This window comes from Hypomesus transpacificus, chromosome 17, assembly GCF_021917145.1.
Source record: "Hypomesus transpacificus isolate Combined female chromosome 17, fHypTra1, whole genome shotgun sequence".
Taxonomy (NCBI): domain Eukaryota; kingdom Metazoa; phylum Chordata; class Actinopteri; order Osmeriformes; family Osmeridae; genus Hypomesus; species Hypomesus transpacificus.
The window spans coordinates 6,520,046-6,543,510 of NC_061076.1; the positions used below are offsets into that span (position 1 = coordinate 6,520,046).

Genomic DNA, 23,465 nt, shown 5'->3' on the forward strand with positions numbered 1-23,465 from the left:
GCAGAATGTTCAGTTTTTTGGCACCTCCGCCTCCTCTTTTTTTAACTTCCCAGTCCTCTGATGAAGTATGCATCCTTGACAGTGTTACAAACTGTGCCCGTCAGATTGTATCCTGTGACGACAACACCAGCGGTCTGTTCATGACTAGATGCCCCATTATTGGTTCAGCACAGCACCATCACACTTGGAGACACAAATACATTGCTTGGTTAGGAACAACATTTGTCGCAAAATGAAATGAATCAATACCAACATTTTTTATTTATTTTTTATTTTCTATAAAAGAGATGAGTTTCTTCCATGATCATAACAGATTGAATCATAGACCTCGATAGACCACTCACATACCAAACGATAATCGAGGAAAATGTTGAACACAAAACCCAAAACATAACGAATGTAACACAAAATACCTGAATAAAGCAAACTCTCCAGTCAGCACATTCTCTGTAGAATCCATATCTATGGCACATAACGTCCAACAAATATCATGGAGGAAAAAAAAATTAAAGGCTTATAAGGAATGAAAAGTTTCTTTACCTTTTCAAAACCAGTCTAACAATAAAAATTATATATATTCATATATGGTGGACTTCATTGTAATAGAAAAAGGTGACTTAAGCAGAGAAACACTTTCTCTTGAAGCAATTTGTGTATTTTCATCCCGATAGAATGCTGTTCTAAAATGTGTCACATGCCTCCCTGCGCCACAAACTAAAATCATACATCAACACTCTCACATTCATCCAACTATTCACACAAAGGTCTAGACTGACACTCATAAATGCTAACGTGGCAACACTGAAAACATGTCTACCTAAAACTTACTGATTGAACAAACTGAAAAAGTAGTTGTCAAGTGTACACTCATCATAGAAGTCCAGCTAAAACTAGATTTAAACCTGAATATTGATAATGGGTAAAATATAAAATGCCAACTTTCCTTTTTGCCTTTCTACACAAGCTCTCCCAAAAATCTCCCTCCCCACCCCCTTCAAATATTACACCACCCATTTCCCACCCACCCCAAGTGTAATATAAGCCAACTAGAATCGCAATACAATACAGGCACTGGAGAAAACACCATAAGAGAGAACTGAAGTGGGCGTGGCCAGATTTCACGTTGAGCCTTAGCCCCCTTACACACTCCAGATAACAGAATTAGAACTCACATCCACTAGAATTGAACAAGAACAATGATATAAATCAGAGCTGTTTTAGTTTTTTCAAAGTTTTTTTTGTGTTTTTTTTTACTTAATTTTTTTTTGTGATTATTTATTATATTATGTATTGCCAACAGTGTGTCTTCTGTCAACTTGCAATAAAATTGTGAACAAGACTCATGCAAAGACTAGTTGAGAGCTTATCAGGTCTCAGCTCTCTGCATTATCTGAAATTAAATTGAAATAAGCTTCTCTTTTTGTTAAGAGCCAAATGAAGTTGTTCACTATATGTCTGTGGTTAAACTCTCCTACCCCCTTCCTTAAACAGAGTCGATTTCTCCAAAAGAGGAACTGGCCCAAAGCCAAACCGTATAGTTAGATCTGAGCACTGCAAAATGTCAGGTCAATACAAGTGAAAAGGATAAGGAGCAACTCAGTTTCTCATCAAACTAATTTGTTCAGTAGTGTAAATGTGTACCAGCTGTGAAGGACATTAACGTCATCAATGTCATGTTCAGAAGTAAAACAAATACAGATGTAATACATTTATTGTAAAAATCATATTGAAGCAAAACTCAGAAACCGCTGGACTGCTGCCTCTCTACTGATGAGATTCTAACCCCCCCTCCCCCTCCCAGCCCACCAGATAAGCAGATGCAGAAAGTAAAATGTCAATGGTTCCGTTTGGGATAAACACTTGCTGGAATAATGAATGCATATATTATATTTATCCTTTTCTAATACACGTTTTGTGAAGAACTGAAATTGAAGAGGAGGGGGGGGGCGTAATATATTAAAAACATGTTAAAAGAAGCATTTAAGGACTAGGAATTCAGCATAAAGTAATGGTTGTTTGGCATAGACGTCGGTGGGGGGGGGGGGGGTGGATATCGGTGAGGGGGTTCAAACATGAATGAACAGTAATTGTAGTATAAGAAAATACTTATTTTACAGTAGATCCTACATAATGAAAAAGTCTGCCTAAACAAAGTCTCCTCCTGACTAACTGTTATTGATTTGTTCACATGTTCAGGCAAGGGGAAAGTGATATAGCCAACAACACACACACACGTGTGTGTGTGTGTGAGGGGGTGTCTGTGTGTGTGTGTATAGGAAAAAGGTGTAAGGCAAGCTGTACAATCTCTGCTGAGAAAAATACACAATATATATGGAAGTTTACCCCCACCTGACCACACCAGTTTCTTGCATGTGTTCTGCTCTAACAAACAAAACATACAACATAAAAGACTAGTATTCTTAACCAACTCAAAAAAAAAAAAAAAAAAAGAAGACATCTGGCAGTTTCTGAACAGTTTAGCGCAGACCATCAGCACATTATCAGAGCATTACATTATTGTGTAGCGATGCCTTTCATTTACATGATAAGTCTCTCCTTTCGTGTCCTCGTGTGACACAAGCGAAGATGCCAGGAGTCCTTTTCCCCCCCTCTCGGTCGCAGGCAAACAAGGTCAGATCCCCTGGAAATGACCCCTGACACAATGTAAGCGCCCCCCCCCCCCCCTGTTAGCCATGTCCAGCCGTCCCACTGAGGCTGTCTCAGAGCGGCGGCAGCTCCCCCCCCCATGTCCTCCAGCCCTCTACAGTCCAGGCTGGTTCAGCTGCTCACGGCGAGTCTCTGAAGGAACCGTCATATCCTTATAGCTTCTCAATCGCCTCTGTCGTTAGAAAGTCCGCCACGGCTCGAGTTTGTGTCCTTTTTGCCGTTGGCTCCTCTTCCTCTCTCGCCCTCCTTAGAACAGGTTCTCCTCAAAGATAGCCATTAAGTCACTTTGGAAATTCATGTCAATGGTTGCTGCCATCTGTGGAGAGAGAGGAGGGATCCGAATGATTCAAATGGCATAATAACTATAATAACATAATAACCCAAAAAGGCCCAACGACAGACTGCAGAATTACAAGTCTGGCGTCCTCCCACCCGCTAAAAAAACCCTCCCCCAGAGTTTTCCGAAAACACTCACCGCTTCTCTCCTCCTCCTCTCCTGCTCCCGGCGTCGCGCTAGCTCCCTCTGCTGGTCCAGGGCGCTCTGGGCTGAGGGCTGAGGCGGCGTGGGGGCCTGGGGGGGCTGTTGGACAGCCGCGGGCTGGGGCTGGATCTGGGGCGGCTGCTGCTGCTGCTGCTGCTGCGGCGGCTGCTGCTGCTGCTGAGGGACCTGGACGTGCTGCTGCTCCAGCCGTCGGCGAGGCTCCTCGTGCACCCTCCTGGGAGGCTCCAGAACCTCCTCCTCATCACGCCCCCTGAGGGACACACACACGAGCAAAACATGACATCACACACCTCAGGATATGAAGACCCCTCTCTCTCTCCTCCCCCCCCCCCCATCTCTCCCCCCCATCTCTCTCTCTCTCCTCTCCCCCCCCCCCCCATCTCTCCCTCTCTCTCTATCCCCCCTCTCTCTCTCTCTCCCCCCCTCTCCCTCTCTCTCTATCCCCCCCCCCCCCTCTCTCTCTCTCTCTCTCTATCCCCCCCCTCTCTCTCCCCCCCTCTCCCTCTCTCTCTATCCCCCCTCTCTCTCTCTATCCCCCCCCTCTCTCTCTCTATCCCCCCTCTCTCTCTCTATCCCCCCCCTCTCTCTCTCTATCCCCCCTCTCTCTCTCTCTCTCCCCCCCTCTCCCTCTCCAAGCTTCCCTTCTGGGATGCCCGGCGGGGCCTCACCGTAGCTTCTCCTGCTCTCGGCGGTGTCGCTCTTTCTCCGCCTGCTCGGCCTGGGCCTTCAGGGCCTTCTCCCTCTCCTCCTTCTCCCGGGCGGCCCGGCGGAACTGCTCGAAGCTGTCGCTCGACGACTTGACCGCCGACGAGGGGGCCGAGGTGGACTTCTGCGCCAGGCTGGCCCAGGAGCCCATGTTCTTCAGCTTCACATCCTGGACAGGACAGACGGGGGAGGTGAAGCGGACCCGCGAGTGATAACCTCTTCGGTTTTCGACATCCCGTCGTCTAAAGGTGCTGGTGTGGTGTCGTGGACTTGAAATGGAGTCCCAGAGGCGACGTGGGGGGGGGGGGGACGGGGGGACGGACAACTTACCTGTACCTTTTTGGGGGCGGCGGGAGCCTTGGACTCTTGCTTGAACTTGTCCTTGTCCTGCAGGGAGGGGGGCGGCCCACTGTGCTCGGAGGAGCGGATCACAGGCCTGGAGCTGTCCATGGACTTCACATCTACACACACACACACACACACACACACACACACACACACAGAGTCTCAGAACCCAGCCTATAACACACACGCACTTCAACATACCCGTGTGTGCGTGCAGGTAACGGCATTAGCTGGAGAGAGAGAGAGAGAGTGAGTGTGTGTGTGTGTGTGTGTTGACTCACTTTGCTGGCTGTGACCTGGTAGTGTAGGTTTGTTGTCAGGGTGCTTGTGAGGGTCTGGTCTCATAGCAGGGTTGAAGGGCTCCCCTCGCATCACTGGCGAAGGGGGCAGCTTCTCCTCCTTCACCCCGCTGTGGGCCTGAGGCGCTCGCTGTTCAAAACACACGGCGGCCGTTACATACACACGCACACGCACCGCAGCAGTTACAGACTCTCTCTCCTCAACCACACACACCCCCACATCGGCACCTCACCACCCCCTTATTTCGGCCTTTAGGCAAGGCTCCACTCACCTTTTTGGGCTGCAGGTTGTGAGGGGGAGACGGGTGAGCTACAGGAGGATACTGGGGCAGCTGGGGGGAATGCATCATGAGAGGGGAGGGGTTCTCTCTCAGGTGGCCTGTCGGAGCACACAGGGAGAGGGGCTGTTAGGAACCACAGATCACAAGCGCAACGAGCGGTGGCTTTCATAGCAGACTGGTCCCCGTCCCCCCAACCTCTGGAACTCACCCGTGTTATAGGGGTCAGGCTTGAGCTGGCGAGGGGAAGGATGCTGCTGTTGCTGCTGCTGGGCGACGGGCTGTGCTTTCGTGGGGGGCATGGACACCTTGTGTTGAGCGGGCTGCGGCTGAGCGGTCTGGACCGGGCCCTGGGCGTAGGCCATCTGCTGCTGCTGCTGCTGGGTGTGCAGCAAGTGGCGGGACTGATGAGGGGGCATCTGTGGGGGCTGCTGGGGCTGGTGGGAGGGAGCGGTCTGAGCCTGAGTCTGGACTGACAGCGGCGGCGGCGGCAGGGAGGCCTGGGAGGAGAGCTGGGACTGGACCTGGACAGTCTGCAGGAGCGGGGCCTGGCCTGCCTGCTGCTGCTGCTGCTGCTGGCGGGCCTGGAGAGACTGCATGAGCTGGGCCGGCTGCTGGGCCTGGCGGCCCTGCTGGAGCTGCTGGAGGTACAGCTGGACCTGGCTGAGGGGGAGGGAGGACACGGGCTCCTCGTCGTCCTCCAGCAGCATCTGGGGGGGCTGGGACGACAGCAGGCTCTGCGGGGTCAGCGTGGGAGGGGACAGGGGGCGTTGGCGCAGGGGCTGGGAGGGGTGGAGGATGTTGGCGGGGAGGTGGTGCTGGGGCGGTGGCGGCTGCTGGGCCTGGAGCTGGGGGTGTTGGTGATGTTGCTGCTGCTGTTGTTGTTGCTGCTGCTGTTGTTGCTGCTGCTGTTGTTGTTGCTGTTGTTGTTGCTGCTGCTGCACGCTTGGCTGGGCCTGCGGAGGTCCTGTTTGCTGGGGAGGTTTGGGGGGTAGAGGTGCTGCTCTGTTGCTGGGGCGAGAGGGCTGCTGGGGTAGAGCGTTGTGTAAGGCTACAGCAGGGAAGGGGGGGGGGGGGGGGGGGGAGAGAAAACACAATTAGGAATCGCACCGGCAATTCAATTCCGTGACATCATTTTGGACTAACGCAAAACAGACCTTCCTCATCTCAGGCATCCCATGGAAAATAATAATAATAAAAATAATAATAAGAAGAAGTCGTTCCTCTAGAGAAAGGGCCTACCTGGGGAGGTGAGGATGGGGTGCTGGTTGAGGAAGGGGTGGGTCTCCGGGGAGACGGGGCCGCCGGCGGAATGGGCGTTGAGGTGAGGCGGGGCCGGCGAGGAGGCGTGGCCGGCGTGGTGGGGCAGGTGCATGAGCGGCTGGCCGAAGTGCGGCAGGGAGTCGAAGCTGTTCTCCAGGATCTGGGAGGACTCCAGAGCGGTCACCTGCGGGGGCATGAAGGCGGCCGGAGCAGGAGGGTGCTGCTGCTGCTGCTGTGGCGGCTGCTGCTTGATCTGGAGGCAGGGCTGGAGCATGGGGACCTGGGGGTGGGAGCCCACAGGACCCCCACCCATGGGGTTCACGTGGGGCTTCTTCCCTTCCTTGGTGGCCTGGGCTTTCTTCTTCAGTTTGGGCACCATGCCTGGCATTGGGGAAAGGGGGGGAACAAAACACATTGAAGTCTCCTTCCAAGACCTTCGCCCGCCACACAAAAGGATCCGTCTTATGGAGGAGTGGGGTCTCACCTATCTCAGAGTCCTCGCTGTCGGAGGAGCTGGAGTCACTGCTGTCTGAAGACGAGCCAGGCTTTTTAGCGGCAGTCATGGCCTCCATGGTTTTCTCGACCACTGCGGAACATAAGACGCCGTCAAAACCCCTGAGGTACAAGGTGACTGACCCTAGGTCTCTAATACACAGTGACAAGCCATGGGGGGAAAAACCCCAGAGCAAACTGCCGTATTTTTCGGAAAACAAGCCGCATTTTCTATAAACCGCACCCCACCAGAATGGGAGCTTTGTGTTTGAAAATCGGATTATAACCCGCCCTGGAATATATGCCGCACTTGATACGGGAACAATGATACCAAGTAATGCATGAGTATAGGCGATCTTACAGCATGCCGTATCAAACTCTTGGGTTGTGGATAGTATGTCCATGCGTGGCAAAATCCATTCTTATGTCTACAGAATTATTTTTGATATAGTATAAATTTTGCTATCTTGCAAATCCTGAGGATAGCCTACCGAAATTGAATTAGCCAATGTTGTTAGCGATGCTAGCTAACGTTGGTTTGCTAGCTGTATAACATTTCACTGGGTCTTGCAGCTGTTTGATTTACTGAAATGTATTATGAAATGTTATGTTCTACTAGCCATTTGCCTACTTCAGCAAGTCACTGTATTCCCAAGCCCTGATAGTGTAACTGAGACGACACAGTAAATAATCTTCCTTGAAAGAAAACCTCTTTCAAGTAATAAGACCCCCATCAAGTGTTGAGCATTAAATCAGCTGCACGGTCTGTAGAGATCCTGGGACAAAGCCACCATTTTGTTCTAAAACCGGGCTATACGCCGCTTCGATATTTAAGCCGTACAACCACCAGAAAACCGTAAAATCGGGGTACAAGCCGCGGTTTTATTTCCACAAAAATACGGCGACAAGGACTTGCGAATGCTCCGACGGAACCGCGACTCACCGGGAGCCTTCTTCTTCTTGCGGAGACAGGACGACACGTATCTCTCCAGCTCCCGGAGCGTGGAGGGCTTGAGCGTCTCAAAGTCAATCTCGATCTCGTCTGGGTTCGAGTTCTTCAGCGAGGGCTCCCGGGACTGGATGATGTGCACCACGCGGCCCAGCTTGTCCCCGGGGAGCTTGTTGATGTCCAGGCTGAGCTGACGCTTCTCCTCGTAGGACATGGGCTTACACTCCCCCAGGTCCTCCTCAGGCTCCAGGCCAGGCACGGGCTGCAGGGTAGGGGGCCCCCCCGCCTGGGGGGCTAGCAACCGATTGTTCTTCACCCCTTCCTTCTTACTGCTGGGGGAGGTGCAAGACGGAGATTTTTTTTTACGCGGTTAACTTTCGAGGTGAAAATGGTGTCTCGTGCCAAGTGCGTAGCCCTGGAGCATGAGTGGTGGGGGGTTGGAGGGACCTACCTGGGCCTCTTGGGCTTCTTGGGCAGGAGATCCTTGTTGTTGTTGTTGTGGTTCTTGGTCTTCTTAGGGAGCTGCAGCGCCGGCACAGGCTCCTGGATCTCGTCCACCAGAGTCGGCATGCCTCCCTTCTTTTTGTGCTTGTCTTTCTTCTTCTCCTTTTTCTCCTTCTCCTTCCTCTTTGGTTTGCTGGCTTGTGGCTGGGAGAGCGCGGCGAGCTGCTCGTGGACAGCCTTCAGCTGCAAGAGGGAGAGGGAGAGAGGGACAGAGCCAGAGAGAGAGAGCCAGAGAGAGAGAGAGAAAGTGAGAGGAAGAGAGAGCACAAACCAGTGGTCACAGGGGCAGGGGTGGCACAGAACCACTCAAATGGGACGGCGGAAACATGCGCTAGCTCTCCCCATTCCACCTCCCCGCTCCCCCTCATTCTTTCTCCCCCTCATTCCTCCTCCCCCCTCCTCCTCCTCCTCATTCCTCCTCCTCACCTGCTCCTGGAGCTCCGCCAGCCTCTGGGCCCTCTCCTCCTCCGAGTCGTCCGTGAAGGAATCGGACTCGGACGACGAGTCACTGGAGCTGTCGGACGAGGAGGCGGGGCCCATCGGTGGCTGGGGCTTGATGGGGGCGGGGTGAAGGACCGGTATGGGAGCGGAGGCCAACATTTCTTGAGGCTCGTCTGGCATCTTGGCGAAGCGCATCTCAAACACATCCTGGCACACGCGCAGAGGGAAAACAGCCCCGGGTGAGGACAACCGACAAACCACTTTGAGTGGCATTTAAGTATACATAAATAGGTAGACTGCTCGTGGCCACGTGTCTGCTCTGTGTTTTACCTGTAACTTGCGTGCCATGGCCACCACCTCGTGGTCTGGCGGATTATACTTGTAACAGTTGGAGAACATTAACCGTACGTCGGAAGCAAACTCCTGGGCCTCCCGATATTGCCTGTTTTCCAGCTTTGCCTACAACACACAGCAGTACTATTACCAACCAGCAACAGTACCCCCCCTTCACCAAAACATACACCAAACAAATGACGACCCTTCAACCGATGGCGCCACTGACGCACCTTGATAGTGCTTAGGTCCATAGGGTGTTTGATGATGTCGTGGTAGTCGTGTAGCCCCAGCGCGTGAACGTCCACTGGCTTAAAGAAGGGCCAGGCGTACGCAGTGTGCTTCTTGGAGAGCATCTCCCTCACGAGGCCCGCACAGTAGCGCAGCTGCTCCTGCTGCTTGGGGCTGTGGCCTCCCACCGCCCCTGCCCCCAGCCCCATCCCCATCCCCAGGCCCAGCCCCAGGCTCATGCCCATGTGGTGCTGGGAGTCGGGCGCTTCCTTCTTAATCAGCTTGTTGGGCCGGGCGCTCTCTCGCCGTGGCAACGTCTTGCCAGACTTGGACTCGGCGGGAGACGACTCGCTCAGCTGGTCGTTGGCCGTGGGGGTCGTCGTGTCTGCTTTCCTCTTCTGGCTCTTTCTCTGCTGGGAGGTGGTGAAAGGTTCGACAGAGAGGGGGGAGAGGAAACACAGGGGTCGCGGGTGGGGAGGCAGAGAAAGAAAGACCGTTCAGACCAGACGCAAAAAGATGCACACGCTGGTGGGTGGGACCATCAAAAGCATTCGGAACAATATGCCCCTCTCAAAACATATTCCCCAGCCCCCATCGCAGTCAGACTTACTTTAGGCATGGGCACGGGGTTCTGTATGATGGGGGCAGCGCTCTGGATCAACAGGGGGGGCAGGGTGGTCTGGGCGGGGGGAGGCACGGAGGTCATGATGGGGGCTTGGGGAGTGCAGTCAGACGGGCCCAGGGAGTAGGGGGCTCCCAGCTGCGGTGCGTGACTGGCTGGTAGCGTAGGGGGCACGCGGGAGGGCAGGGCCTGCATGGTGGGCTGGGGAGGTAGAGAAGGCGGGCCCTGCCCTGGTCCTCTGGTCTGTGGCCCTGGGGAAAGGCTGGCCAGGCCACGGGTTTGGGGAGTCGTGGACGGAGAGTCGGACATGGGCCCTGGCTTCAAGTTCAAACCTGGGCAGAAAACAGACACGGAAAGATGAGCGAGTTTACAGAGGACGCGTGTGTGTGTAAAAAAAATGTAAACGACATTAAATGTTTGGAAGTCGTGGATCATGAAGGATGGCAGAGCTATCAGGCACAGCAGAGTTGAGGCCCACCTCCTTCTCGCCGACCCCGGCCTCGTCCCTTGCCCATCATGACGGTGATCTCAGTCTCCTCCTGGGGCATCTCGGTGATCTTCTGGAGAAACATCTTCTCCAGAGCCTCGGCCATTAAGACGATGTCATCTCCAGGCTGCAGGGGGAGACAAACACTGGTCATGGCTGCACCTGGGTACTCGGGTTATGTCATTACTTGTGTACAAGATGGCCATCACCACACATTTGGCTGGTTGTTGTAGTTTTTTTTTACAATATATACACAATATATTACAGTAAAAACTGAGATCCTACGGTCCAAAGTCAAAAGTTAGACCTTTCAGATCCCTTCCCCCATTTCTAGTCACAAAGGCATGTTGCATTATAATCTGGTGTCAGTTCTAATAGATCAATACTTTCAACAACAAAAAAAGGTTGATACAATGTTCATACACACACTACATTCACTATGAATTTACTTCACCCCCCAAATGCTTGGTTTGATACTGTACAACACTTCTCCACAACGCAATATCCAAAGTAGAAGACTAAAATCCACAAAGGCTTTATAAATTACAAATATTGAAGGAGGCGCATATCAGGAATATAAACAAAACTGTTAAACCAAACCACAAGAAAACCAAATATCTTAAAAATAAGTCTCAAATTTCAGTGTTCCATTGATTATAATCTACACAGAATATTTTCCACACCTTGTAGATCCGAGTAAGAAAACACCTTGATAGCCATTTGACTATGGAGTGCAGTGCATTAGGGATGGGCAATAAATCGTTAAAATATCGAAGTAATGAGTGCCCTCAATATAGATATCGTAACATTAATTCATTTTCGATAATGTCGATAGAGAATTTTTAAGAACAGCAGTCCATTTAATTTCTGTGATGCAGCAGGAAGTTGCAGAGAAATGGTACCCTACGCTCACTAAAATATACTGAGCACCTGAAGTGGAGAAGCTCATGTTAACCGCGGAAAACAAGTCTTATTGCCGAAAACAGTGGCAGCGACAGCCATGGTGAGGGAGAAACTTCCAATGAAGAAATGATTGATAAAGAGTTTGTCTTCTTCAGTTATTTGGAAGTGGTTTGGCTTTTTGAAATCCGACAAAGAGCAGAGCAATGTTCGGCGCAAACTGTGTAGTAAACAGACAGGTGGCTACCAAGTCTGGTAATACGACAAACCTTTTTTTATCACCTGAAGCAAAATCACTCGTTGGAACATGCAGAAAGTGTGAGTTTGCGCCAAGGTATTGATAAGTAGGCTATTGATAAAAAGCAAGGTTTTAAAAAGCTTCAGTTACTTGTGACCAGGTACGTGCTCCCTGGCCGCAAACATCTCTCTTACACCGCTCTGCCTAAACTTTATGCCGAGTGTAGGGAAAAAGTTGAGGAGGAGACTTAATTTGCTACTACTACGGATCTGTGGTCTATCGTCTTAAATATCGCTATTAAATGGAAATACAAATCTCTATATCGAAAATGTTTTACCCATATCGCCCAGCCCTACAGTGCATATCTTTGACTATGGAGTGCAGTGCATACCTTGTTGTATATGTAGCAGTTGGTAAACATGGTATTGAAGTCTTGAATACATTCTTGGGCATTCCAGTAGTAACTGGTCTCAAGTCTCTTCTTGATTGTTCCCATGTCCATAGGACACTTGATAATCTTGTAGTAGTCCTGAAAACAGGAATATTGCTATGATGACACCCATACCAACAACATAGGTAAGCACAAATACAATATATATATATATATATTTTATAACCCAACCACTGTTGTTCATCCCCCACCATAGTACAATGGCCAGCTAGCCACTTACAGGCAGGTTGAGCTTGACTGCATCCACAGGCGCCTGGAAAGGCCAAGAGAACTGGTGCTTCCACAGGGACTTCAGCACCACCTTGAGCAGGTACTGCAGCTGATTGGTCTGGCGCTTGGGCCTGTTGGGGTTGATGAGCGCAGGGGACATGGGGTTGAGGGAGCCGGGGGGCTGCTGGCTGAAGGGCTGCCCCTGGCTGCTGCCGCTGCTGGGGCCCGACATCTGCGCTGCGTCCAGGCCGTCTCCCATGCTGGCGAGGTGGTGGGGCGCGAGCGCCAGGGCCGGAGCGGGGTTTGGAGCAGGGGCCGGGGCGGGGGCGGTCGCGGGACACCAGTTCAGTCTCGAGCCCGGCGCGGACTCCACGGAGAGAGCACCGCTGATCCCATTGCACTCCTCGCTGGGCTCTCTGTGTGGGGGGGAGAGAGAGGGGAGCACAGACGTGAGATGGGGGGAGGTGTCTCTCGCCCACTTCCTGACATCGCATCAGCAGTCGTTAATCGTCTTCCTGCTCAACACCGTTACACTCAGGTCGCAATTAGACTATAATCACCACTGTTATTAATCATACACCCACTTTAGACACCATGCCCCCCCCCCCCACCACCACCCTCTTAGGGTTGCTGTCATGACTTGATGAATAAAACGATGACTGAAGTAATCACAACCATCCTCTTTAAAATCACACCTATTATCTAAGCGCACTAGCCTTCTTCCAAGGCTGTGAGCACCGTCACGAAACCAACTGGAATTGCGCGCGACTACAGCGGACCAAGGCATGAGGTGCAGCTTCCTGATATCCAAACATGGCATGTCATGTATTATTCAGTGCTTGGGTGTACGTGTGTGTTGGAGTGTCAGAGGTTAGTTTGAAAATTGACGACAGGTCCGTGGCAGGAGAATACCCCCCCCCCCCCCCCCATTAAAAGTAGAGTAGGTTGTGTCCTGGTATGGCGCGCGAGGCAGCACCCGGCCAAGGAAGTCTCAATCATTGGCCAACGGACGGTCGCCCCCACACAAGTCTCGTGGGGTCAGAGTGACAACCATGCCACTCGCTCAGGCACGTGCTATCCACGGAAATCAAGCGCCACTGTTCGATTTCACGTTGTGGAATTCGGGCAGCCCCCCCCCCCCCCCCCCCCCCCCCCAAAGAGAGGAAGAAGAAAAACAAACATTCACCAACGTGCTCAACCGTAACGGAGATGGGTTTCGGTTTGGTTACAAGTCTTGGGCTCGGCAACGTCTGTGTTGTGGTTTGTTACCATCCCTAGACACAACACTGAATCTGATATGGAGGTTTTTAAATTTGGTTGGGAGATTTTAAGCAAATGTTGACCATCATCAGGCAGTATAAAAACAACCGTCCTCTCCACACTGAGACACTGTGTTCACAGCAGAGCACAAAGACAGCTAAGATAGTACACTGCCCAAGGCCGCGCGCGGCTCTAGAACGTCTCCGCTAAAAATAGGCAACGGGAACAAGGCCTGCCTTCCAAAACTGAAATATCAGTGATCAGGAGGGCGTCGGTAAAACCTGCTCGAAAATATCCCTCAGAATGGTAAACACACACACACCGTTACGGCTTCAGGACCTACAGCGCCTTGCGGCTCTCTGACTAACAGCATTCTTGATGAGTCACCCTGGGAGAAGCAGGAAGCTGTTCCGAGTACACATGATCACTCCCCCGTTCTCAGACCGAATATGACATTCTGACCCACACGAGGGATGACGTCAGAGGCAAATCATTCCGATGCGTCTGGCACCTAACCCGCCACTCCTTGCAGGTTTCCGACACCACCGGACGCAACGAAAACAAGGAACGGACCAAAGTGATTCCAAGTGATTTAGTAACCGTCCCAGTGAAAATGTTCCAAGTTATTTCCCAACTGACACACTAGACTGCGTGTGTGGCCTGTAAAAACAAACCAATGGTGTCCTAACAGGGCCAGAAAGCACAGGGGAGCCTGGTCTACATTTACATTTAGTCATTTAGCAGACGCTCTTATCCAGAGCGACTTACAGTAAGTACAGGGACAGTCCCCTGAGGCAAGTAGGGTGAAGTGCCTTGCCCAAGGACAACGTCAGTTGGCTCGGACGGGAATCGAACTAGCGACCTTCAGATTACCAGCCCGATTCCCTAATCGCTCAGCCACCTGACTCCCTTGGTCCCTTCCTGGTCTAAGACAGGCCCCTTAGACGTTGCTCCCCTTGGCCGGCCAGGAACAGTGCAGATGGCTGGAGAACTGGCACCAGGAGTGGCTCCAGCAGATGGGGACGATCCCAGGTCTCCACAGTGACTCGTCGGAGACGCAGGAGAAGCCTGCTCCAGCTGGGCTACAGTGTTTCTACACAGACAGACAGCCGGGCCAGATGGTCCACAACAGCCAGCGACTCAGTTACAGTTGCTATCAAAACATGCATGTTGTCATGGCAAGCCTCGTTTCACTTTTTAGCCTCTGTTGGGTTTAGCCTCTTATTTGTTGACACATCAATCCCTGAACCCAAATAGCCTGACAAGACGAGGCGAACAAGATTAACCAGGCCAAGAATGCCCTCTCTCATCTTCGGCACTTATACCTTTTGTGAAACTCTCTCGCCCTAACACATTTAAAGTGGGGCCGAGTTTAACTTGGGCAAGACCCCTTTTCACTGGGACAATGGACATGTTCATTTCAAAAGACAATCCAATCAGGATGTAAATTGACTTGCGACATGAGCCCTGTGAAGTCATGAGTTTCGTCTGACCTCTCACTGGGGGTCGGCAGCCATGATTTCATGGCTAGAAACCAACAATGGGCACCAGGGAACAGGTATGACAACTTCTTCCATTCGGAAGGGGCCATGTGCGCTGTTCAGAGGCGATCCCCCGACTTTACAGTTCCCTGGACCCGCAAGGATACGAACAGAGGTGAATCCGTAGCGTCCCGCGAGGGCACGGCCAACACACCCCTCTTCTCTGGAAGAACACTTGACTTTTTGGCCTCAACATAGATCATTGCAGCAAGACTGCTGTGGAATGTTTGAAGGGGAGGAAGTGGCTCTGGTTAAGGAGGGTAAAATATCTGGCAGTGCCGACAGCCTTGGGATTACTGTCGTACATGAAGGGGAAAAAGGGGCGGGGTGTGTGTGGGGGGGGGGGGGATTCCGCTAACAAAATGGCTGTGTCCCTCCTGAAAGTAAACAATTAATCATTTATGTTCAGTGGGAGGGTTCAGACAAAAATTATGGTCTAAGAATCACACTCAGCCCCTGGTCAAAAACATTGGACAGGTTGGGTTTTTTGGGGGGTTGTGCGCCTGAAACAAAACGCATTAATATTTAATGCAACTCAACCAAAAAGGCTTATCCATCTCTTACCTCTCCTCTTTCACCCTGTCCCCCCCCCCCCCCTCACTCACAAGGGAGCAGTGCCCTCTGACAGACTATCAATAGACAATAACACACCCACACGAAAATGAATCCATTCAAAATATGCACTCTATGGTCGAATCTTCTCTTTGCTGTGGCTAACGAGCAGAGGTTAGACAACTGTCGGACATTTCCGCAGGTTGGTTGGACGTTTGAGGGGGGGGGGGGGGGGGGGGGGGGCGCGCTCCTTTAAATCACTGTAAACACTGCTGTCGGAGACAGCGACCCCCCCTAACCCCGAACCATCAGAGACATCTCGAGTATGCGTGTCATTGGAGGCTGGCATGTCCCACAGCTGCACCACATGGCTACTTCCGGCCGGCCCCACGCTCACTCCCCCAGTCCCGCCCACGTGGACGCATGCTCGCCCTGGGGAGATGAAGAACCCGCCAGCAGGCTACAGGGGCTGTAAACTAAACGCCAAAGCCCAAAGTCCAGGCTGTCCCCGGCTCCTCAAGGGAAAATACATTCCGTCTTGGGTGAGGTGGGGCGGGGGCTGGACCCAGGCTACGTGGTCACGAGTCGACATGCTGGTGTCACACCTGCGTTATCGAGTCTGCCCTGGGGTCAAGAGGTCACACAGCCATGTGGAAAACCTATTCCACAAGTCCATAATCTCCTCCCGTACTGGACTCTACTGAGAAGCAGATGCTCCGGTGACGTTTCCGTGTTATTACAAAACGCCGGGAGGCCCAAAATGGATTGAATCAAAATGGTGCAACTCCCCTCAAAGTAAAAGCTGGCGAGTGGCAAGACAGGCTATTATTATGAACATTATTATTTTCAATGGACATTATGGTGATTAGAGTGAGGTGGCAAGCTCTTGACTCATACAACCATGAGTCACTGAACAGGGCTGTTTCTTAACTTCTGAACAGACGCAACCATGAGCAATAAAAGACCTCTCTCTCTCTCTCTCTCTCAAGCTTCAGCCAATTTACTAAGCCCTGCCAGGAATTAGGAGAGGTTTCCAAAAACTAGCCCACTGCCACAACAAATACCCCCCCCTCCTCCCGCTTCTTGAATCTCCCTTCCCCCTCCACACACCCCCCTCTCTCACCAGGAGGCTGGTCACTCTGGGCTTTTGGCAGAATACTGGTTAACAATGCAGTCTTTAAACCACTCAAATCTGAAACTTTGAATTCAACATGGTCTTCTGACCAGAATTGTAAATACTTGCTTGATGTTTGCTTTTGTCTATGAACCCACTTCATGATGTTAACTGGAGCCGTCACTCAGTTTCTGTTAAATACTGCTTGGCTAGTTTCAAGAAATGCCTTTTGATTTTCCTTACATGGATTTAGAAATCAAGATTAGTATGGGTTGTATTTCATCAAATGTGAATAGAAGAAAAAAACGAATATATACACTTTCCGTATGAACAAAAATTTACCTTTTCACAGAGACTGAATAATGTGCAATTTTTTCCAAAAGGGCATCCAGTTTTTGAAAATCCAGCAAATCATTAGATTTGGCATGCATCTTGTAATCCATTGATGCCTTCCTTTTAACAGAAACCAAAACAGAAAAAGAATGAATCTGATCTGAGAGCAGTTAGGGTTTCCTTCCTTTCTTTTTCCTCGTCCAACACCCCAAAAGGGATCTGTTCTCGCCGCTCCAAAAAAATCAAACAAATCCCCCAAAATCCATCTACGCAAGCAAATACGTATCCATGATCCGGGTCAATGATTCCAGAAAAAGGCCCCAGAAAGCCGCCTCAGAGCCGAGTGGTTTCAGCCTGAGAGAGGAGAGGCTGTGGAGGCCTGCAGCCGGCAGGCTGTGTTAGCTGTGTGTGCCGGTCTTCTCTCTTCCCCCTCCCCCTCTCAGCAGCATAACCGCCCAGTTGCCACAGGCTCTCCGGCCCATTGTGTGTCCTCCCCAGGCTGGCCTCCCCCCACTCGCAGGCAGCAGCAGCAGGGGAGAGAGAGAGAGAGAGCGAACGAGCGAGCGGGAGAGGACGGAGAAGGGAGACGAAACGGCTCGGGTAAAAAATTCACGCGAAGCACTTTCTTTTCTCTCGCTCCGTCTCCAGCAGGCATACGTAGCAGCGTGCAGTTACTCAACAGTGAAAATGGCTCTGGCTGCTTCCTCATTCAGCCCAGTCTCAGCCCACACACCCCTCCCTCTCCCACGCTCACTCCACCCCTCCCTACCTCCCTCTCCCCCCCCCCCCCCCCCCCCCCCCCCCCCCATCAATTGCTTGAGGTCCCTTGCTTTCCATTCCTCCCTCCCTCTCCCTTACACCTTTTGCACCCCCCCCCCTCCCCGTTTCACCCTGCATGCCCTACCCCTCCCCCCACTCGCTCCCCTCCCCTTAGACTGATCTTGTGCACGCCTCCCCCCCACCAAATCAAGGGCTCCCTTATCTGCTCTACGCTCCCATGCTGCCCTCACATTCACACATGTCTAGACAACACCGATACAAAAGCTGCAAGCTGGGGTTTTTTTTTGTACATGAACAGGGAGAGAAAGGGGAGGCATTACCGGAAATGATTGGAGGAGCAAAGGATGAGTGGGACACACCGGGGTAAATAATATCCAATAATCTATTGCTATCCGTGTGTGCGCATGTGTAGGAGAGCCCAAGTATATCCTCTGAAGACAGTTCATTTCTCTCCCACCCCATGCTCAGCCATCTGGCAACAGAAACAATTCAAGTCATCATGACTCATTGAAATTACACTAATCAGGCTACGCGACATCTTTCAGACGACACAGCGGTGGAGATGCAACCAGGGAGATGCAGTTTAAATAGGAGAGTGTGTGAAAGAAAGGGTTAGTAACCAACAGTGGTTGAGTGGGGGGGGAGAGAGAGTAGAAAGGGGACTGAAGAAGAAAGAGAGCAAGAGAAAGAAAGACCACCCAAGTGCTAATGTCGTGAGGTACTGTACCGCAGGGGTATCGAGGAGGGGAATACGGACGCTACTGGTGTCCGGGGGGGAACTCATTTACCTGACACGCTCACAACCAATCAGAATTGATGCTGATCAAAAACATAACCGCAACGTTTTTTTTTTTTTAAGGTGTAGGTCCAAGGTTTCACGAGCGGAAAATAAAATCTATTTGTGATCTTTACGAAGGTTGAATCCATAGATGAGGGCCTAGTGCATTTATTAAAGTCGTCGGATTTCTGTATTCCTGAACTGCAAGTCAGGCAAGTTTGTGAAAACTGAATGTAATTATACTTTGTTCGGTAGATGTGCTATTCAAGAGACCTTCTACACATAGTTAATGCAAACCATAGTTCTACATATTAAAAAAGGTCTAAAATGGGAGGATTAAGCCAGTTAAAAGGAAAACAGGGGGCTGAATTTTAAAGCATCTACAACTCTCAACCCACCTTCCCCAAATACACAATCAATCTCCTGCTTATCATACAGAAAAATTATAAAGAAAGTTGGGAAATTTGGGATTGGGGGGGCAGAGCCGAAATCTACAACCTGGAGATGAAAATATCGACCCTTTCCAACACACACACGGCAGATGCAGTCAAGGTCCATACAATGACCATATTCCAATCTCTTAGATGTCCTACCCCCCCCCCCCCCCACCCCCTCCCATGGCAGAAGAGTGAATGCACAGCCCTGATCTCTATACCCCTGTTGGGAGGGCAGTGAAAGATGTATGCGCTCTGATTTCACACACACACACACACACACACACACACACACACACACACACAAACACACACACACACACACACACACACACACACACACACGGACCCCTTCTTTACGGCAGCAAGACGCCGTCCCGGGCAGCCCCTCCAGTCTGCCCACGTGCCACATCCACCGCTCCCACAGACAATACAGCAGCTGCCAGAGTGACAAAGCTCCAATCTACAGTGAATCGGGGTGAGGCTAAGGCAACGGCCTTGCCGTTTGAGGGCTGGGGGGAGGGAGGAGAGCAACACTCAGAGGAGGAAAGGGGGACAGGAAGAGGGGAGGGTTTGCCTGCAGCGTGACAGGGGATGGGGGTTGGGTCACAAGGAGAAGCAGCAGAGTTGGACATGATGAGACTCGGCAAGGAAGCACCTTCAGAGTCTATTAATCATCTGGGAAATCTGAACAGCCACAACCAACAGGGACCCAGGGCAGAAGAGAGGGAGCGGGCGATCTGCTCTTCCTGTGTGTAGTACGTGTGTAGGTGGCAGTGAGTTAGTCCTGTGTGTAGTGCGTGTATAGGTGGCAGTGAGTTAGTCCTGTGTGTAGTGCGTGTATAGGTGGCAGTGAGTTAGTCCTGTGTGTAGTGCGCGTGTAGGTGGCAGTGAGTTAGTCCTGTGTGTAGTGCGTGTATAGGTGGCAGTGAGTTAGTCCTGTGTGTAGTACGTGTATAGGTGGCAGTGAGTTAGTCCTGTGTGTAGTGCGTGTATAGGTAGCAGTGAGTTAGTCCTGTGTGTAGTGCGTGTATAGGTGGCAGTGAGTTAGTCCTGTGTGTAGTGCGTGTATAGGTGGCAGTGAGTTAGTCCTGTGTGTAGTGCGTGTATAGGTGGCAGTGAGTTAGTCCTGTGTGTAGTGCGTGTATAGGTGGCAGTGAGTTAGTCCTGTGTGTAGTGCGTGAATAGGTGGCAGTGAGTTAGTCCTGTGTGTAGTGCGTGTATAGGTGGCAGTGAGTTAACACATAGGGTGAAGAAGCAGATGGGAAGGGATGCAGTCCTTAAGAGGATCCCAGTGTTTGAATAAAACATGTCTTCCGTGTCATGAGTCAATACGCTCATTTCATAAATCACATACATTATGAATGAAATAACTTAAGTACAAAATAAATCAGACATGATACGACATGAGAGATCTGACTGTTCAATATTCAAAACAAATACTAACAGCATGGCTTAGTTTACGGACAGTCTTACTTTTTACCATTTTAAATAGTGACACCCACCAAAAAGATATACTCATTGACTGACAGTATCTTAAGAGACTTTTAATTGACATTCTGTCCAAATGTGCTAGGTATGATTACAGTGCTGGTTTACTGGCAGTATTTGCATAACTCATTCTGTCAGCATGTGATCCGTGTACAGTAAAGGCTACATTATTGATGTAGCAATGAGCGAGCTTACGACTTACATTTTTGTATCCCTGTGTGGCGACTCACAAGAGAGTGCATTTCATCTCCAACTTTCTCCAGGGAGGTAGTCGCTGGCGTCACCTGTTCCAGAGAAGTATCCCAGCTAACAGATTACCTATACACACATAGGAGAAGGACAATGAGTAGGGTGGAGGTAAACAAACATCTTCACAGATACAAGTACTAGGGACACATGCTCTGGTGTGGACACAATTGATACAATCAGTAAGGTAGGTATGCAAGGCTTGTAGGAAAAGTAAACAAGAATGAGGAAATGTTGCTTTCCATCTAATTACATAACATTGATTTGTTGCAATACAGTTGATTCAACTGTCCCTGTTCAGTCACTCCTCTCCATTCAGACATAATCCACAAGTCGGACATGGGTGAAGATGCCATGGAACGTTCACACAGCCGTTTCCACAAAGGTTACGCAACACTAAATGACCAAGAGAGTGAGAAATTAAAAAGGCCTAATACCCCCCCCCCCCCCCCCCCCCCCCCAAATTCCCCAGATAGGGGGTGATGTTTTACAGCAGCATACATTGTACCCAAAATACAAGCCACTGGTCACATGGTCTTCCTAGTGTTTCTCGGGTCAGAGTAACCTGCAAAAGCTCACCCCTTCATAGTCCCCAGGCTGTGTTTACACGCCCCCATTAGTCTTCAAAATTGCTATCTAGCTAATGCACTTTGTACCAGAAACTACCTATATACGTCACTGAACCGAGGTTTCACATCATTGGCTGAGCTAGATGAAAGGTGAAAGATATCGAGATTATCATGGTGACATGAAACGTCGGATCTTTAACAGCATGCTTTAAAATATGTATTTATAACAAATTGGCTGTGGTAATGACACATGAAATCATCAGACATGGACATAAAAGCAGCTGTGTACGATGCGTTGATTTGTGCCTTAGTGAATGGGGGATATGTATGAAATACTACTAGCCTGCTACTACCACATACAGCGACTCTAAAGACTGTCTTGAGTTGACCTCGCAAGTCTCATCTGCAAGATAGTTACACTGTAAAATGTTCCTTTATTCATGTCAGACCATTACATAAGAAATAACCAGGGTCGTTTGCTTGTAGCCTCATATTTGTGGTGAAAGTTGATCTCTATATTAGCTACCTCTGCTAGCACAAAATGGCGACTTGGAACAGCTCAAAAGCTAGCTGGCTGACCAGTTCCTAGCACATTCCACTGGCTACATAAACCTAGCTGCTTATCAAACATTTTACAACAATTCAATTGACAGTTTGACTAATCAATTTCTGTATTACATATTATATCCTGACAAACATTTGGATAGATAAATGACTTATGGAGGTAGGCCACTGCAGGGGCAAACTAGTTAGCCTGTACAGTACAGTCGAAGCGCGCAGGGTCCTCAATGTTAGACTAACGTTAATCTTACGCAAAATGTCAAAGTAGTAACCTCGCCGTATGATCTGTTATTGAAGACGGAAATGTATTTTCCTTAGTCGAGACTGCAATGATCAATTTAAATACAGTTAATTCTTACTTATTTATCTTGTAAAACCTAACCATTTACAGCTAAGCTATTTGGTGCTACTACAAATTCATAACACTACCACCACTGGAAGAGGTATTACGGTTCCGGCATGCGTAACGGCAATTATGAATACCACTTATCCGCCAACAAATCCGCAAAAAGAGCAGAATCGGAAGTAGCTACTCCGTCGCATCACCCAACCAACACAACAAACTGTAATTAGCGTGCAAACTAGTGATCAGTTTAGTAACATTAAGACCCTCAACAGTCCGTTACCTACACAACATCAAGCTAGTATTGTTTGTGAATGTAGGCAGCACTACATAATTTAACCCCAAAACACAGGTCTCGAGACGACGAGAGTGTGCGCCATTATCATCAGTCACCCTTTCACATACGCTAAGCTGCTAGCTAGCTAGCCAGTTACTTTTAGCGTGTGACAAGACAGGCAATGCAACTCATTGTCAATATGATTGCCTCAATTAACTTAAATTCAACATTACACTTAATTGTCCTGGAAAGGCTGTATGGCGTAATGCCCCACACCTAAAACAGACAGAACCAGCTAGTCAAGTCAGAGACAGCTAAGTAGGCCGCCGTCAGAGACTCGCTCCTGAGACTGTGCTACTGTGCTAGCCAGCTAGCCAGTCAGTATGTGTTGGCGCCGCATATAGACATGGCATGCATGGCGACCATGTAACAACGAAGCACAGAGACCTAACATTAAGCTGACTTGGGAGTTTATTTACTGAAAACACGTATTATTTGCAACTCTAAAACTCAACAGTACGCAACTTGGGTTGTATTTACCTTGTTAATTTGGATGTCAGGGCGCGCGGGATCTTTCTCTCCCAAGCAAGATCCAGAACAAACACCTCTTGTCGTTGATGACGTTATGCGCAGAGGGGACGTGAGAAACGTTAGCTACTTACTAAAGCATAACATTCCCCCCCATATTTATCTAATCACATTATCCTCATCAGTTTGTGGAAAACCATTTATACATAAGAAAATAGTGAATGTATTTTTTAATTGTCTGGTTTCATAACAGTTGTTCTTTGAAAGTTGCTTTCGAAATAATATTCAACAAAACCATATGTGTGTTTTTTTTTGTCAAACTCTGCTCAGGAATTGTATATGTTGTGTCCTGCACCTCACAGTGTAGTGTAAAAATGATATATCATATTCACCTGGTAACAAAAGGAATGTTGGAAATGACCGTCAAAGCCTACTAGTAGCGTATGGAAAAGGTTTGCAAAATGATGCATTGGCGACGACGTGTGGTGGATTATGGTACTGGTGGCAATATTTTCATCGGGTCACCTTAATTTTCTTTAGAAACATTTTGCCTTCTTTTCCCTTTCTGCAGTTGCAAGTTGCAATTTTAATAATTAATACTACAGTCTGGTTCGTTCCCCAACTATTTTGTCGGGATCAAAATGGTTTTATACAGAATTTAACATATCCTGATTTTTGTTTCAAACCTGGCAATGTCAACTGTCTTTTCTCAAACCTGGCAACCCCGATGCTCTTACGTAT

At 49.8% G+C, this 23,465-nt stretch overlaps 1 protein-coding gene across 4 annotated transcripts; it reads right to left on the bottom strand.

Moving 5' to 3' along the window:
• Nucleotides 1-1,693: 1,693 nt before the first annotated feature.
• Nucleotides 1,694-22,820, bottom strand: brd4 (bromodomain containing 4). 4 transcript variants are annotated; one of them, XM_047037492.1, is made up of 20 exons: nt 22,737-22,820; nt 20,403-20,518; nt 11,928-12,333; nt 11,648-11,785; nt 10,110-10,245; nt 9,620-9,963; nt 9,012-9,422; nt 8,776-8,904; nt 8,431-8,652; nt 7,952-8,187; nt 7,495-7,832; nt 6,544-6,645; nt 6,039-6,440; nt 5,008-5,847; nt 4,791-4,897; nt 4,501-4,648; nt 4,205-4,335; nt 3,838-4,043; nt 3,143-3,419; nt 1,694-2,983 (listed from the first exon to the last, which is right to left on the bottom strand). In XM_047037492.1, exons 3-20 carry the CDS (start codon nt 12,174-12,176, stop codon nt 2,915-2,917), a joined length of 4,485 nt encoding a protein of 1,494 aa, XP_046893448.1. In that variant the 5' UTR covers nt 12,177-12,333; nt 20,403-20,518; nt 22,737-22,820; the 3' UTR covers nt 1,694-2,914. The 4 variants fall into 4 exon arrangements, with proteins under 4 accessions (XP_046893448.1, XP_046893449.1, XP_046893446.1 ...); XM_047037493.1 differs by lacking the exon at nt 20,403-20,518 and having other exon boundaries at nt 22,737-22,804; XM_047037490.1 differs by lacking the exons at nt 20,403-20,518; nt 22,737-22,820 and adding an exon at nt 16,727-17,484 and having other exon boundaries at nt 4,211-4,335.
• Nucleotides 22,821-23,465: the final 645 nt, after the last annotated feature.